The following is a 14,800-nucleotide window of genomic DNA, read 5'->3' on the forward strand; positions in this document are numbered from 1 at the left end:
TGGTCACACTTGACTTGGACACTGTTCATAACACACTGGCCCAGTATAGAGAACAGCATTTCCTTCAGCCCTTCCAACAGCCCACAATGGAGAAATGTAATCAGAGGTGAACACTGCTACAATGTCAAAGTCAAAGCCATTTCTCCAGCCTACAGCAGCAATCTACAGTATTCACACACTAACGTTGGAGTGATTGGAACCAGGAAGTAGCCCGGTACTCCAGTCTGTTTGTCATTTTATAGGGCCGAACCTTGAAGAGATCTTTATATGGCCGAACCTTGAAGAGATCTTTATATGGCCGAACCTTGAAGAGATCTTTATATGGCCGAACCTTGAAGAGATCTTTATAGAGTCTAATTTATGGCCGAACCTTGAAGAGATCTTTATATGGCCGAACCTTGAAGAGATCTTTATATGGCCGAACCTTGAAGAAATCTTTATATGGCCGAACCTTGAAGAAATCTTTATATGGCCGAACCTTGAAGAAATCTTTATATGGCCGAACCTTGAAGAAATCTTTATATGGCCGAACCTTGAAGAAATCTTTATATGGCCGAACCTTGAAGATAGAGTCTAATTTATGGCCTATCCTTGAAGAGATCTTTATAGAGTCTAATTTATGGCCGAACCTTGAAGAGATAGTGAAGGTCAGAGAGAAAGGTAGACTACCTCCACTATACAGCCTTCACCACAGTAGTACAGTGTACTGAATGTGGCTTGGCTGCCTCCCAAATATTCCCCACATAGTATCTTTACTTTGCACCAGGCCCTGGTCAAAAGTAGTGCATTACATAGGGAATAGGGTGCCATTTGGGACGTACAAATCCAACCGTATCCAGGAGGTGCAAATCCAACCGTATCAAGGAGGTACAAATCCAACCGTATCCAAAATGTACAAATCCAACCGTATCCGGGACGTACAAATCCAACCGTATCCGGGAGATACAAATCCAACCGTATCCAGGAGGTACAAATCCAACCGTATCCAGGAGGTACAAATCCAACCGTATCCGGGAGGTACAAATCCAACCGTATCCGGGAGGTACAAATCCAACCGTATCCAGGAGGTGCACATCCAACCGTATCCAGGAGGTGCAAATCCAACCGTATCCAGGAGGTGCAAATCCAACCGTATCCAGGATGTACAAATCCAACCGTATCCAGGAGGTGCAAATCCAACCGTATCCAGGAGGTGCAAATCCAACCGCTCTATAGAGAGATATATTGACCCTTGATTTATTTCGTCCGCGTCTGATATTTATTCTCCTGGTTTTCAATATTCTGTGATCCTATAGGCTTAGGTTCAATCTGTGCTGCGGAAAATAGGCGCTATAACAAGATTTACATTTAAAGGCAATCTCCTGACTCAGATAGTTTCCTTTCACATGGTTCTTTCCAGCAACTATGGTAGATGTGGAATCAGGCCAGTTTGGCTGAGTGGTGTGAACAGCTCTTAACTCCTCTGTGGAACCAGGCCAGTCCAGTTTGGCTGAGTGGTGTGAACAGCTCTTAACTCCTCTGTGGAACCAGGCCAGTCCAGTTTGGCTGAGTGGTGTGAACAGCTCTTAACTCCTCTGTGGAACCAGGCCAGTCCAGTTTGGCTGAGTGGTATGAACAGCTCTTAACTCCTCTGTGGAACCAGGCCAGTCCAGTTTGGCTGAGTGGTGTGAACAGCTCTTACCTCCTCTGTGGAACCAGGCCAGTCCAGTTTGGCTGAGTGGTGTGAACAGCTCTTAACTCCTCTGTGGAACCAGGCCAGTCCAGTTTAGCTGAGTGGTGTGAACAGCTCTTACCTCCTCTGTGGAACCAGGCCAGTCCAGTTTGGCTGAGTGGTGTGAACAGCTCTTAACTCCTCTGTGGAACCAGGCCAGTCCAGTTTGGCTGAGTGGTATGAACATCTCTTACCTCCTCTGTGGAACCAGGCCAGTCCAGTTTGGCTGAGTGGTATGAACAGCTCTTAACTCCTCTGTGGAACCAGGCCAGGCCAGTTTGGCTGAGTGGTATGAACAGCTCTTAACTCCTCTGTGGAACCAGGCCAGTCCAGTTTGGCTGAGTGGTATGAACATCTCTTACCTCCTCTGTGGAACCAGGCCAGTCCAGTTTGGCTGAGTGGTATGAACAGCTCTTAACTCCTCTGTGGAACCAGGCCAGGCCAGTTTGGCTGAGTGGTATGAACAGCTCTTAACTCCTCTGTGGAACCAGGCCAGTCCAGTTTGGCTGAGTGGTATGAACAGCTCTTACCTCCTCTGTCCTGTCAGTTTATGAGATCAGCCACTCCTTTGAACCAGGTATGAATGTTATGTGTTAAGTGTGAAGTGCAACACTGCAGCTAAGGCATCAGTCACCGAGCCTTGACCAAAACACTCTGTGAGTGTGTCCCAAAGCTCCCTATTCCCCATAGGGCTTTGGTCTAAAGTAGTCCAGTTTAGGGAGTGGGTGCCATCCCAGGTCTAAAGTAGTGCACTCTGTGGAACCAGGGTGCCAGCCCTGGTCTAAAGTAGTGCACTATGTGTGAACAGTGCCATCCCTGTGGAAAGCCAGTCCAGTTTGGCTGAATGGGTGCCATCCCTGGTCTAAAGTAACTCACTCTGTAGGGAATAGGGTGCCATCCCTGGTCTAAAGTAGTGAACACTATGTCTGTGGAACCAGGATGCCATCCCTGGTGGTATGAAAGTAGTCCTCTGTGGAACCAGGGTTCCAGCCCTGGTCTAAAGTAGTGAACACTATCCTCTGGGAACCAGGGTTCCAGCCCTGGTCTAAAGTAGTGCACTATGTCTGTGGAATAGGGTTCCAGCCCTGGTCTAAAGTAGTGCACTATGTAGGGAATAGGGTGCCAGCCCTGGTCTAAAGTAGTGCACTATGTAGGGAATAGGTATGTGCCAGCCCTGGTCTAAAGTAGTGCACTATGTAGGGAATAGGGTGCCAGCCCTAGTCTAAAGTCGTGCACTATGTAGGGAATAGCGTGCCAGCCCTGGTCTAAAGTAGTGCAGTATGTAGGGAATAGGGTGCCAGCCCTGGTCTAAAGTAGTGCACTATGTAGGGAATAGGGTGCCATCCCTGGTCTAAAGTAGTGCACTATGTAGGGAATAGGGTGCCATCCCTGGTCTAAAGTAGTGCATTATGTAGGGAATAGGGTGCCAGCCCTAGTCTAAAGTAGTGCACTATGTAGGGAATAGCGTGCCAGCCCTGGTCTAAAGTAGTGCACTATGTAGGGAATAGCGTGCCAGCCCTGGTCTAAAGTAGTGCACTATGTAGGGAATAGGGTGCCAGCCCTGGTCTAAAGTAGTGCACTATGTAGGGAATAGGGTGCCATCCCTGGTCTAAAGTAGTGCACTATGTAGGGAATAGGGTGCCATCCCTGGTCTAAAGTAGTGCACTATGTAGGGAATAGGGTGCCAGCCCTGGTCTAAAGTAGTGCACTATGTAGGGAATAGGGTGCCATCCCTGGTCTAAAGTAGTGCACTATGTAGGGAATAGGGTGCCATCCCTGGTCTAAAGTAGTGCACTATGTAGGGATTAGGGTGCCAGCCCTAGTCTAAAGTAGTGCACTATGTAGGGAATAGGGTGCCAGCCCTAGTCTAAAGTAGTGCACTATGTAGGGAATAGGGTGCCAGCCCTGGTCTAAAGTAATGCACTATATAGGGAACAGGGTACCAGCCCTGGTCTAAAGTAGTGCACTATGTAGGGAATAGGGTGCCAGCCCTGGTCTAAAGTAGTGCACTATGTAGGGAATAGGGTTCCAGCCCTGGTCTAAAGTAGTGCACTATGTAGGGAATAAGGTGCCATCCCTGGTCTAAAGTAGTGCACTATGTAGGGAATAGGGTGCCATTTGGGATGTAGAATCACCTGTGTGGAACCTATGCAACACTTGACTTAGAAAGTCACATGGTACAACCAGGGGACAGGGTTTACACGTGTATATTATGTATAAGACTTAGAAAGTCACATGGTACAACCAGGGGACAGGGTTTACCGTGTATATTATGTATAAGACGAATAAATATCTCCTCACAGTTCTGTTGTTGTTCTGTTGTTGGCAGGCCGTCTGTGGTGTGGGATGGGGATTTAGCCCGGGAACCACTGTGAATACTATCTCTCTCTCGTTCACTATCGTATTTAAGTGAAACAGAGAATGATATGACAGTTTGGATTTCGGACGACCGGGTTTAGAGGAGAGGATGTCGAGAGGTCGGTAGAAAACACAAAGTAGCTCTTCTCAGGTCTCAAGAACATCACTGATTCTAGTACTGCATGTCATGCAGACGTGTTGTAAAATATCTCCACAGTTAACTGGCGCTAACTGGCGGTGAGTGCTGCCATCTAGTGGATCTTAACAGACACACCACAAGTTTCATTTGGAATCCTCCGTGACGAGACAAAAGCTGTGTTGGGATCGAGAGGAAGACAAAACGACACACAGAGACAATTTAATGCCAACCTCTTTAATAAAATGAAAAAGAAGGTACCTTTCACTCTCACACCCCACCAGCATCCATGTCATTACAATTGATGGAATAAACTGTGTATTTTAAGAAAAAAAAAGTCTACCGTTTCTGCATTTCATTCCTAATAGGACGCTACTTTTTCTCCATTAGCCTCCATCGTTCATGTAATAAATACCCTAGAGAGAGGCCATGTCCAAAATAGCACCCTATTCCCTATTTAGTACACAACTTTTTGACCAGTGCCCATACAATTCTGGTCAAAAGGTAGTGCACTACATAGGGAATAGAGCGGCCTTTGTGACACAGGACAAGAGTCTTGACACGTTGATATATGGGCTTCTCCTGGTAAAGCTGTTAAGGCCGATACAGTCCTCTCTCCTTTTTTAAAACGCAGACTGAACGTAAATGTTCCTGAACCTGAACAGAAACACAAGCAGGGTGAAAACCAGAACTGTTATAATTCTGTAGATGACTGGTCAAAACTGACCAGTCATCATGACGAATAAAGACCATGTGATTGCAGGGGGAAAACACTTAGAGAGACTGGATTTAGATTAGACACTGAGTGTCGGTAAACTACAGAGGTTTAACTCCTGAAAAAGAACCACTTCATGTACCAGAGAGAATCTACTTGTTACCTGAAACAGAAGGGTGGCTATAGGACAAGGAGAAGTACCGATGTGACTAAAGTGCATCAGGACAAAATGTACAATCAAACCAGGTCGAGCATTTTAGGCTGTTTCAGTGCAGCGTGTTCAAACACCTAGAAGAACAGGTGTTCCAGCCGTACGAAGAACCCAGACAATCTCATCAGGAAAATGATAAAATAACATAATACTCCATCTAACATATCATCAAGTCGTTGTTGTATTTCTGTTCTCCGAGAACTACAAGATGTATCGTTGGCCTCGTAGCCTGGTTCCTCTCTCTAGGTTTCTTCCGAGGTTCCTTGGCCCTTTTATAGGGAGTTTTCCCAAGCCACCGTGCTTCTACATCTGCATTGCTTGCTGTTTTGGGGGGTTTCTGTACAGCACTTTGTGACATCAGCTGATGTAAGAAGGGCTTTATAAGTACTTTTATTGATTGATTGTTACAGGGAATTTAGTGGGATAATAAAAAATAAAAAAGTGTTTATTTGACGTTGCCATAGTGATAGATCAACACCAGGTCGAACAGGAGACCGAATCAACTGAGACAGACAGGAAGTAAACACCAAACAATAACATGGAACCAGGAACTAAACCATCTCTGACTCCACGTTACATCAAAACTCCTCTCAAACCTCCTCTTTCATGTGTTTTGTGTTTTTATAAAGGTAACTAGTTTAGTTCACACCCTGAAATGGTACAGAATGTCTTTGGTGCCACGGACTGATTCCAAGTCAGTTTAGATTGAATGATTTTGATATTAGTGTAGTTGTTTTGTTTGTTAGTTTTTCCCCCATAAAAAAAAAATTCTGTGTGACTCAAATGGCACCCTATTCCCTATATAGGGCACTACTTTTGAACAGGACCCATAGGGAATAAGGCACCTTTTGGAATGTATCCTCGGTCTGTCTGCCTGTCATGCCCTGGCCTGGAGTGGTGTAAATTTACAATGGCTCCTCCTCTCCTCTCCTCTCCTCTCCTCTCCTCTCCTCTCCTCTCCTCTCCTCTCCTCCTCTCCTCTCCCCCCCTCCCCCCCTCCTCCTCTCCTCTCCTTCTCTTATCCTCTCCCCTCCCCTCCCCTCCTCTCCTCTCAGCAATATTCCAAGTACAAAAAAACAATTCTAAGGTCGTCGACAGGTCAAAGTTCAGTTCTTCAGGTTAAAAACGAACCAGCAGAGGGAGGTCATCGGAACTGGACGACACCCCCAACAGAGGTCAACAGAAGGGTCATCATAGAACCTCAATTAACCACGATGATCATCATAGACCTGGTCGTCCAGGTAACAGGTCTCTCCAGACCGTTGGTTGGTGTTTGTTATTCTTCTTCTTGATTGGTGGATTACTTGCTTGTTTGCATTTTGAATGATTTGTATACCTCTCTCTCTCTCTCCCTCTCTCTCCCTCTCTCTCTCTCTCTCTCCCTCTCTCTCTCTCTCTCCCTCTCCTCCCCTCTCCCCCTCTCTCTCTCTCTCTCTCTCTCTCCCCCTCTCTCTCTCTCTCTCTCTCTCTCTCCCTCCCCCCTCTCCCCCTCTCTCCCCCTCTCTCTCTCCCCCCCCCTCTCCCCTCTATCACTCTCTCTCTCCCTCCCCCTCTCCCCCTCTCTCTCTCCCCTCTCTCTCCTCCCCCCCTCTCTCTCTCTCTCTCCCCCTCTCTCTCCCTCGTAGTGCCTTTGTGGTCGTTTTTATGGTTAAACTGATTTCTTGTTGTTCAGTTTCTTGCCTTTCTTGAGGGCAAGTTTGTTCTTCACATGACCACGCTTCCTCTTCGCCGTCTGAAGAAATGAAATCATAATAACATTTAGATGAGACAGTAGATCAGTCCAGAAAACCTATATCCCTCAAACCCTGGGCATTTAGCACTCTAATAGGTTAACCCTGGGCATTTAGCACTCTGATAGGTTAACCCTGGGCATTTAGCACTCTGATAGGTTAACCCTGGGCATTTAGCACTCTGATAGGTTAACCCTGGGCATTTAGCACTCTAATAGGTTAACCCTGGGCATTTAGCACTCTGATAGGTTAACCCTGGGCATTTAGCACTCTAATAGGTTAACCCTGGGCATTTAGCACTCTAATAGGTTAACCCTGGGCATTTAGCACTCTAGTAGGTTAACCCTGGGCATTTAGCACTCTGATAGGTTAACCCTAGGCATTTAGCACACTAATAGGTTAACCCTGGGCATTTAGCACTCTAATAGGTTAACCCTAGGCATTTAGCACTCTGATAGGTTAACCCTAGGCATTTAGCACTCTAATAGGTTAACCCTGGGCATTTAGCACTCTAATAGGTTAACCCTAGGCATTTAGCACTCTGATAGGTTAACCCTGGGCATTTAGCACTCTAATAGGTTAACCCTGGGCATTTAGCACTCTAATAGGTTAACCCTAGGCATTTAGCACTCTGATAGGTTAACCCTAGACATTTAGCACTCTGATAGGTTAACCCTAGGCATTTGGCACTTTGATAGGTTAACCTCAGGCATTTAGCACTCCGATAGGTTGATAGGTTAATCCTAGACATTTAGCACTCTGATAGGTTAACCCTAGGCATTTAGCACTCTGATAGGTTAACCCTAGGCATTTAGCAGTCTGATAGGTTAGATGGAATTTTAGCCTCGTGTTTTATACATGATCAAGGGTACAAGGATGAAGGGAGGGAGTAATTGATTCTGGACAAGGTTGAAGGGAGGGGGTAATTGATTCTGGACAAGGATGAAGGGAGGGGGTAATTGATTCTGGATAAGGACAAGGATGAAGGGAGGGGGTAATTGATTCTGGATAAGGACAAGGATGAAGGGAGGGGGTAGTTGATTCTGGACAAGGACAAGGATGAAGGGAGGGGGTAATTGATTCTGGACAAGGATGAAGGGAGGGAGGTAATTGATTCTGGACAAGGACAAGGATGAAGGGAGGGGGTAATTGATTCTGGACAAAGATGAAGGGGGGTAATTGATTCTGGACAAGGATGAAGGGGGGTAATTGTTCTGGACAAGGATGAAGGGAGGGGGTAATTGATTCTGGACAAGGATGAAGGGGGGTAATTGTTCTGGACAAGGATGAAGGGAGGGGGTAATTGATTCTGGACAAGGATGAAGGGAGGGGTAATTGATTCTGAACAAAGATGAAGGGGGTTAAATGATTCTGGACAAGGATGAAGGGGAGGGGGTAATTGTTCTGGACAAGGATGAAGGGAGGGGGTAATTGATTCTGGACAAGGATGAAGGGAGGGGTAATTGATTCTGGACAAGGATGAAGGGAGGGGGAATTGATTCTGGACAAGGATGAAGGGAGGGAATAATTGATTCTGGACAAGGATGATGGGAGGGGGTAGTTGATTCTGGACAAGGATGAAGGGAGGGGGTAATTGATTCTGGACAAGGATGAAGGGAGGGGGTAGTTGATTCTGGACAGGGACAGTAGAATCATTCAACAGAGCTCTCCATTAGAGAAGAGAGAAGTGTGGATGATCCTGTATCATTCACCAGAGCTCTCCATTAGAGAAGATGAGAAGTGTGGATGATCCTGTACCTTTTTAGAGGTGTACTTTTGTCTGCTGCTGCTGCTGCTGCGGGGGCTGTGCACCAGGGGGTCCCTGTTCTCCTCCTTCTTGACCTTGTAGATCCGGACCAGCCAGTGTTCTGAGGTGAACGCCTCCTCCAGGTGTTTCAGCTTGATGTCCTTGTTACCGATCTCAGTGTTACGCGTCCGGTCGAAACCTGGCGGCGTTCGGAAGTCCAACTGGAGGAGAGACGGACAGGCGGTGTGAGTGTTTGACAGTAAACTAGAGAGACGGACAGGGGGTGTGAGTGTTTGACAGTAAACTAGAGGGACGGACAGGCGGTGTGAGTGTTTGACAGTAAACTAGAGGGACGGACAGGGGTGTGAGTGTTTGACAGTAAACTAGAGGGACGGACAGGGGGTGGGAGTGTTTGACAGTAAACTAGAGAGACGGACAGGTGGTGTGAGTGTTTGACAGTAAACTAGAGGGACGGACAGGGGTGTGAGTGTTTGACAGTAAACTAGAGGGACGGACAGGCGGTGTGAGTGTTTGACAGTAAACTAGAGGGACGGACAGGCGGTGTGAGTGTTTGACAGTAAACTAGAGGTGCTGTGTCAGGGCTTGACATCTCTGTGACAGTAAACTAGAGGTGCCGTGTCAGGGCTTGACATCCCTGTGACAGTAAACTAGAGGTGCTGTGTCAGGGCTTGACATCTCTGTGACAGTAAACTAGAGGTGCCGTGTCAGGGCTTGACATCCCTGTGACAGTAAACTAGAGGTGCTGTGTCAGGGCTTGACATCTCTGTGACAGTAAACTAGAGGTGCTGTGTCAGGGCTTGACATCTCTGTGACAGTAAACTAGAGGGCTGTGTCAGGGCTTGACATCTCTGTGACAGTAAACTAGAGGGGCTGTGTCAGGGCTTGACATCTCTGTGACAGTAAACTAGAGGTGCTGTGTCAGGGCTTGACATCTCTGTGAAGTGACAGTACATGGATGCATTAGGTCACAGTCCAGGTTCCAGGCAGTTCCAGGTTCTCCAGTTCAGGGGGTGGTTTGTAAGTGCACACATACAGAGGAACTGATATTACGTGATGGGAGAGGGGTTGATACGGAAGAGTTGAACATCTCTAACCTGCATCTCTCCAAAGCGGTAGTACGACATCTTATACATCAGACAGTTGAGCAGGATGGGAGACCCCGCTTGTCCACCTAAACTCTCCCTGGGGGTGAAGTAGTCACTCTCCTGAGGAGGGGACAGACAGACAGTTTAGTACTCTCATCCTGAGGAGGGGACAGACAGACAGTTTAGTACTCATCCTGAGGAGGGGACAGACAGACAGTTTAGTACCCCACAGTTTACCTCACTCTGCGATCCTTATATAGCCCACAGTTTACCTCACTCTGCGATCCTTATATAGCTCACAGTTTACCTCACTCTGCGATCCTTATATAGCTCACAGTTTACCTCACCCTGCGATCCTTATATAGCTCACAGTTTACCTCACTCTGCGATCCTTATATAGCTCACAGTTTACCTCACTCTGCGATCCTTATATAGCCCACAGTTTACCTCACTCTGCGATCCTTATATAGCCCACAGTTTACCTCACTCTGCGATCCTTATATAGCCCACAGTTTACCTCACCCTGCGATCCTTATATAGCCCACAGTTTACCTCACCCTGCGATCCTTATATAGCCCACAGTTTACCTCACTCTGCGATCCTTATATAGCTCACAGTTTACCTCACTCTGCGATCCTTATATAGCCCACAGTTTACCTCACTCTGCGATCCTTATATAGCCCACAGTTTACCTCACTCTGCGATCCTTATATAGCCCACAGTTTACCTCACCCTGCGATCCTTATATAGCCCACAGTTTACCTCACCCTGCGATCCTTATATAGCCCACAGTTTACCTCACCCTGCGATCCTTATATAGCTCACAGTTTACCTCACCCTGCGATCCTTATATAGCTCACAGTTTACCTCACCCTGCGATCCTTATATAGCTCACAGTTTACCTCACCCTGCGATCCTTATATAGCTCACAGTTTACCTCACCCTGCGATCCTTATATAGCTCACAGTTTACCTCACCCTGCGATCCTTATATAGCTCACAGTTTACCTCACCCTGCGATCCTTATATAGCTCACAGTTTACCTCACTCTGCGATCCTTATATAGCCCACAGTTTACCTCACCCTGCGATCCTTATATAGCCCACAGTTTACCTCACCCTGCGATCCTTATATAGCCCACAGTTTACCTCACTCTGCGATCCTTATATAGCCCACAGTTTACCTCACCCTGCGATCCTTATATAGCCCACAGTTTACCTCACCCTGCGATCCTTATATAGCTCACAGTTTACCTCACTCTGCGATCCTTATATAGCTCACAGTTTACCTCACCCTGCGATCCTTATATAGCTCACAGTTTACCTCACTCTGCGATCCTTATATAGCTCACAGTTTACCTCACTCTGCGATCCTTATATAGCTCACAGTGGTAGTTACAGCTCACCAATACTTGTGTTTTTTAAAAACATGATGGTTTAAAGGCTGCTGTCTCTTCACCTCACCACGACACTAAGGTCTTCCTCACCCTGATCTCTTTGAGATGCTCTCCTTCTGTAGCTAACAGTGGAAGCATCACCTCACCACGACACTAAGGTCTTCCTCACCCTGATCTCTTTGGGATGCTCTCCTTCTGTAGCTAACAGTGGAAGCATCACCTCACCACGACACTAAGGTCTTCCTCACCCTGATCTCTTTGGGATGCTCTCCCTCTCTAGCTAACAGTGGAAGCATCACCTCACCACGACACTAAGGTCTTCCTCACCCTGATCTCTTTGGGATGCTCTCCTTCTGTAGCTAACAGTGGAAGCATCACCTCACCACGACACTAAGGTCTTCCTCACCTGATCTCTTTGGGATGCTCTCCTTCTGTAGCTAACAGTGGAAGCATCACCTCACCACGACACTAAGGTCTTCCTCACCCTGATCTCTTTGGGATGCTCTCCCTCTAGCTAACAGTGGAAGCATCACCTCACCACGACACTAAGGTCTTCCTCACCCTGATCTCTTTGGGATGCTCTCCTTCTGTAGCTAACAGTGGAAGCATCACCTCACCACGACACTAAGGTCTTCCTCACCCTGATCTCTTTGGGATGCTCTCCTTCTGTAGCTAACAGTGGAAGCATCACCTCACCACGACACTAAGGTCTTCCTCACCCTGATCTCTTTGGGATGCTCTCCTTCTGTAGCTAACAGTGGAAGCATCACCTCACCACGACACTAAGGTCTTCCTCACCCTGATCTCTTTGGGATGCTCTCCTTCTGTAGCTAACAGTGGAAGCATCACCTCACCACGACACTAAGGTCTTCCTCACCCTGATCTCTTTGGGATGCTCTCCTTCTGTAGCTAACAGTGGAAGCATCACCTCACCACGACACTAAGGTCTTCCTCACCCTGATCTCTTTGGGATGCTCTCCTCTCTAGCTAACAGTGGAAGCATCACCTCACCACGACACTAAGGTCTTCCTCACCCTGATCTCTTTGGGATGCTCTCCCTCTGCGATCCGCACCATCCACAGGAACTTGTTGATGTCATCACCAGAGTAGCCAATCACGCCACCGAAGATAATAAGCACATAGTCCACGTCCAAAGACCTCATGATCTCATACGCTGCACTCTCATTGGACGACATGGCCTTGCCCACCTGAACACACAGAGACAGAGACAGAGAGAGGAGGAGGAGGGAGAGAGAGACAGAGAGGAGGGGGAGAGAGAGAGACAGAGATGATGGGGAGAGAGAGAGAGAAGAGGGGGATAGAGAAAGAGAGAGAGAGAGGAAGAGGGGGAGGGAGAGAGAGACAGAGACAGAGAGAAAGAGAGAGGAGGGGGAGAAAGAGAGAGAAAGAGAGAGGAGGGAGAGAGAGAGAGAAGAGGGTGAGGGAGAGAGAGCGAGAGAGAGGAGGGGGAGAGAGAGAAGAGGGTGAGGAGAGAAGAGAGAGAGGGGGAGAGAGAGAGAGAAGGAGGGTGAGGGAGAGAGAGCGAGGGAGGGAGAGGAGGGGGAGGAGAGAGAGAGGGGGAGGGAGAGAGGAGAGTGAGAGAGAGAGGAGGGAGGGAGAGAGAGAGAGAGGAGGTTGAGGGAGAGAGAGGAGAGGAGAGAGAGGAGGGGGAGAGAGAGAGAGAGGGGGAGAGGAGAGAGGGGGGAGAGAGACAGAGAGAGGAGGGGGAGGAGAGAGAGGTGGGGAGAGAGAGTGAGAGAGAGAGGGGGAGAGAGAGAGAGAGAGGAGGGTGAGAGAGAGAGAGAGGGGGGGAGGGGGAGAGAGAGAGAGAGGGGGAGGGAGAGAGACAGAGGGAGAGGAGGGGGAGGAGAGAGAGGAGGGGGAGAGAGAGAGGGGGAGAGGGGGGGAGAGGAGAGAGGAGGTTGAGGGAGAGGGAGCGAGGGAGGGAGGAGGGGGGGAGAGAGAGAGAGAGGGGGGAAGAGACAGAGAGAGGAGGTTGAGGGAGAGGATGAATAACACAGGTCCACATGGTGGTGCCAGAGACACATTCTTCTTTTGCCTCCTAAAAACTATGTTGATATTTAAGAGCCATGTGAAATTGATTACATTTTAGATTCATTAAAACATTTACTGTTTTGATTGATTGATCGAATGTGAAAGTAATGCGAAATGCACTTTATGCACTGACTGATCAAGATCCAATATTTGCTGGGAGATCAATCCAAGCAGCTACAGGGGAAATCTCGCTCTCTCTGTGATTTCACAGGGAGGAACACAAAGAATAAATGTTTCCATGTCCTTTATATAGTGGGAGGTCATATTGTTTACACAACTGGTATTTTATGTTCCAGAACACAATGTCCCTGTGTTGGGATGCAGACATACCAGGAGTCTATGGAGGACACATCCCAGTCCAACACACATTATGTATTTAACCAGGCAAGTCAGTTAAGAACAAATTCTTATTTTCCATGACGGCCTAGGAACAGTGGGGTTAACTGCCTTGTTCAGGGGAACAGTGGGGTTAACTGCCTTGTTCAGGGGAACAGTGGGGTTAACTGCCTTGTTCAGGGGAACAGTGGGTTAACTGCCTTGTTCAGGGAACAGTGGGTTAACTGCCTTGTTCAGGGGAACAGTGGGGTTAACTGCCTTGTTCAGGGGAACAGTGGGGTTAACTGCCTTGTTCAGGGAACAGTGGGGTTAACTGCCTTGTTCAGGGGAACAGTGGGGTTAACTGCCTTGTTCAGGGGAACAGTGGGGTTAACTGCCTTGTTCAGGGGAACTGTGGGGTTAACTGCCTTGTTCAGGGGAACAGTGGGTTAAATGCCTTGTTCAGGGGAACAGTGGGGTTAACTGTCTTGTTCAGGGGAACAGTGGGTTAACTGCCTTGTTCAGGGGAACAGTGGGTTAAATGCCTTGTTCAGGGGAACAGTGGGGTTAACTGCCTTGTTCAGGGGAACAGTGGGGTTAACTGCCTTGTTCAGGGGAACAGTGGGTTAACTGTCTTGTTCAGGGAACAGTGGGGTTAACTGCCTTGTTCAGGGAACAGTGGGTTAACTGCCTTGTTCAGGGGAACAGTGGGGTTAACTGCCTTGTTCAGGGGAACAGTGGGTTAACTGCCTTGTTCAGGGGAACAGTGGGGTTAACTGCCTTGTTCAGGGGAACAGTGGGGTTAACTGCCTTGTTCAGGGGAACAGTGGGGTTAACTGCCTTGTTCAGGGAACAGTGGGTTAACTGCCTTGTTCAGGGAACAGTGGGGTTAACTGCCTTGTTCAGGGAACAGTGGGGTTAACTGCCTTGTTCAGGGAACAGTGGGTTAACTGCCTTGTTCAGGGGAACAGTGGGGTTAACTGCCTTGTTCAGGGAACAGTGGGGTTAACTGCCTTGTTCAGGGGAACAGTGGGTTAACTGCCTTGTTCAGGGGAACAGTGGGGTTAACTGCCTTGTTCAGGGGAACAGTGGGGTTAACTGCCTTGTTCAGGGAACAGTGGGGTTAACTGCCTTGTTCAGGGGAACAGTGGGGTTAACTGCCTTGTTCAGGGAACAGTGGGTTAACTGCCTTGTTCAGGGGAACAGTGGGTTAACTGCCTTGTTCAGGGAACAGTGGGTTAACTGCCTTGTTCAGGGAACAGTGGGTTAACTGCCTTGTTGAGGGGAACAGGGGTTAACTGCCTTGTTGAGGGAACAGTGG

The 14,800-nt window shown here is 48.0% G+C and overlaps 1 protein-coding gene across 1 annotated transcript in view; it reads right to left on the bottom strand.

The window, feature by feature from the left end:
* Positions 1-6,766: 6,766 nt before the first annotated feature.
* The window catches only part of stt3b (STT3 oligosaccharyltransferase complex catalytic subunit B), a gene marked incomplete at its 5' end in the record, with an annotated part of 33,469 nt that continues 25,435 nt past the window's right edge, over positions 6,767-14,800 (bottom strand). The window contains 4 exon segments of the mRNA XM_042316561.1: positions 6,767-6,863; positions 8,620-8,829; positions 9,724-9,834; positions 12,144-12,317. Of these exon segments, the coding sequence (XP_042172495.1) occupies positions 6,780-6,863; positions 8,620-8,829; positions 9,724-9,834; positions 12,144-12,317 (579 nt within the window).

The sequence above is a fragment of the Oncorhynchus tshawytscha genome, unplaced genomic scaffold, assembly GCF_018296145.1.
Source record: "Oncorhynchus tshawytscha isolate Ot180627B unplaced genomic scaffold, Otsh_v2.0 Un_contig_164_pilon_pilon, whole genome shotgun sequence".
Classification (NCBI taxonomy): domain Eukaryota; kingdom Metazoa; phylum Chordata; class Actinopteri; order Salmoniformes; family Salmonidae; genus Oncorhynchus; species Oncorhynchus tshawytscha.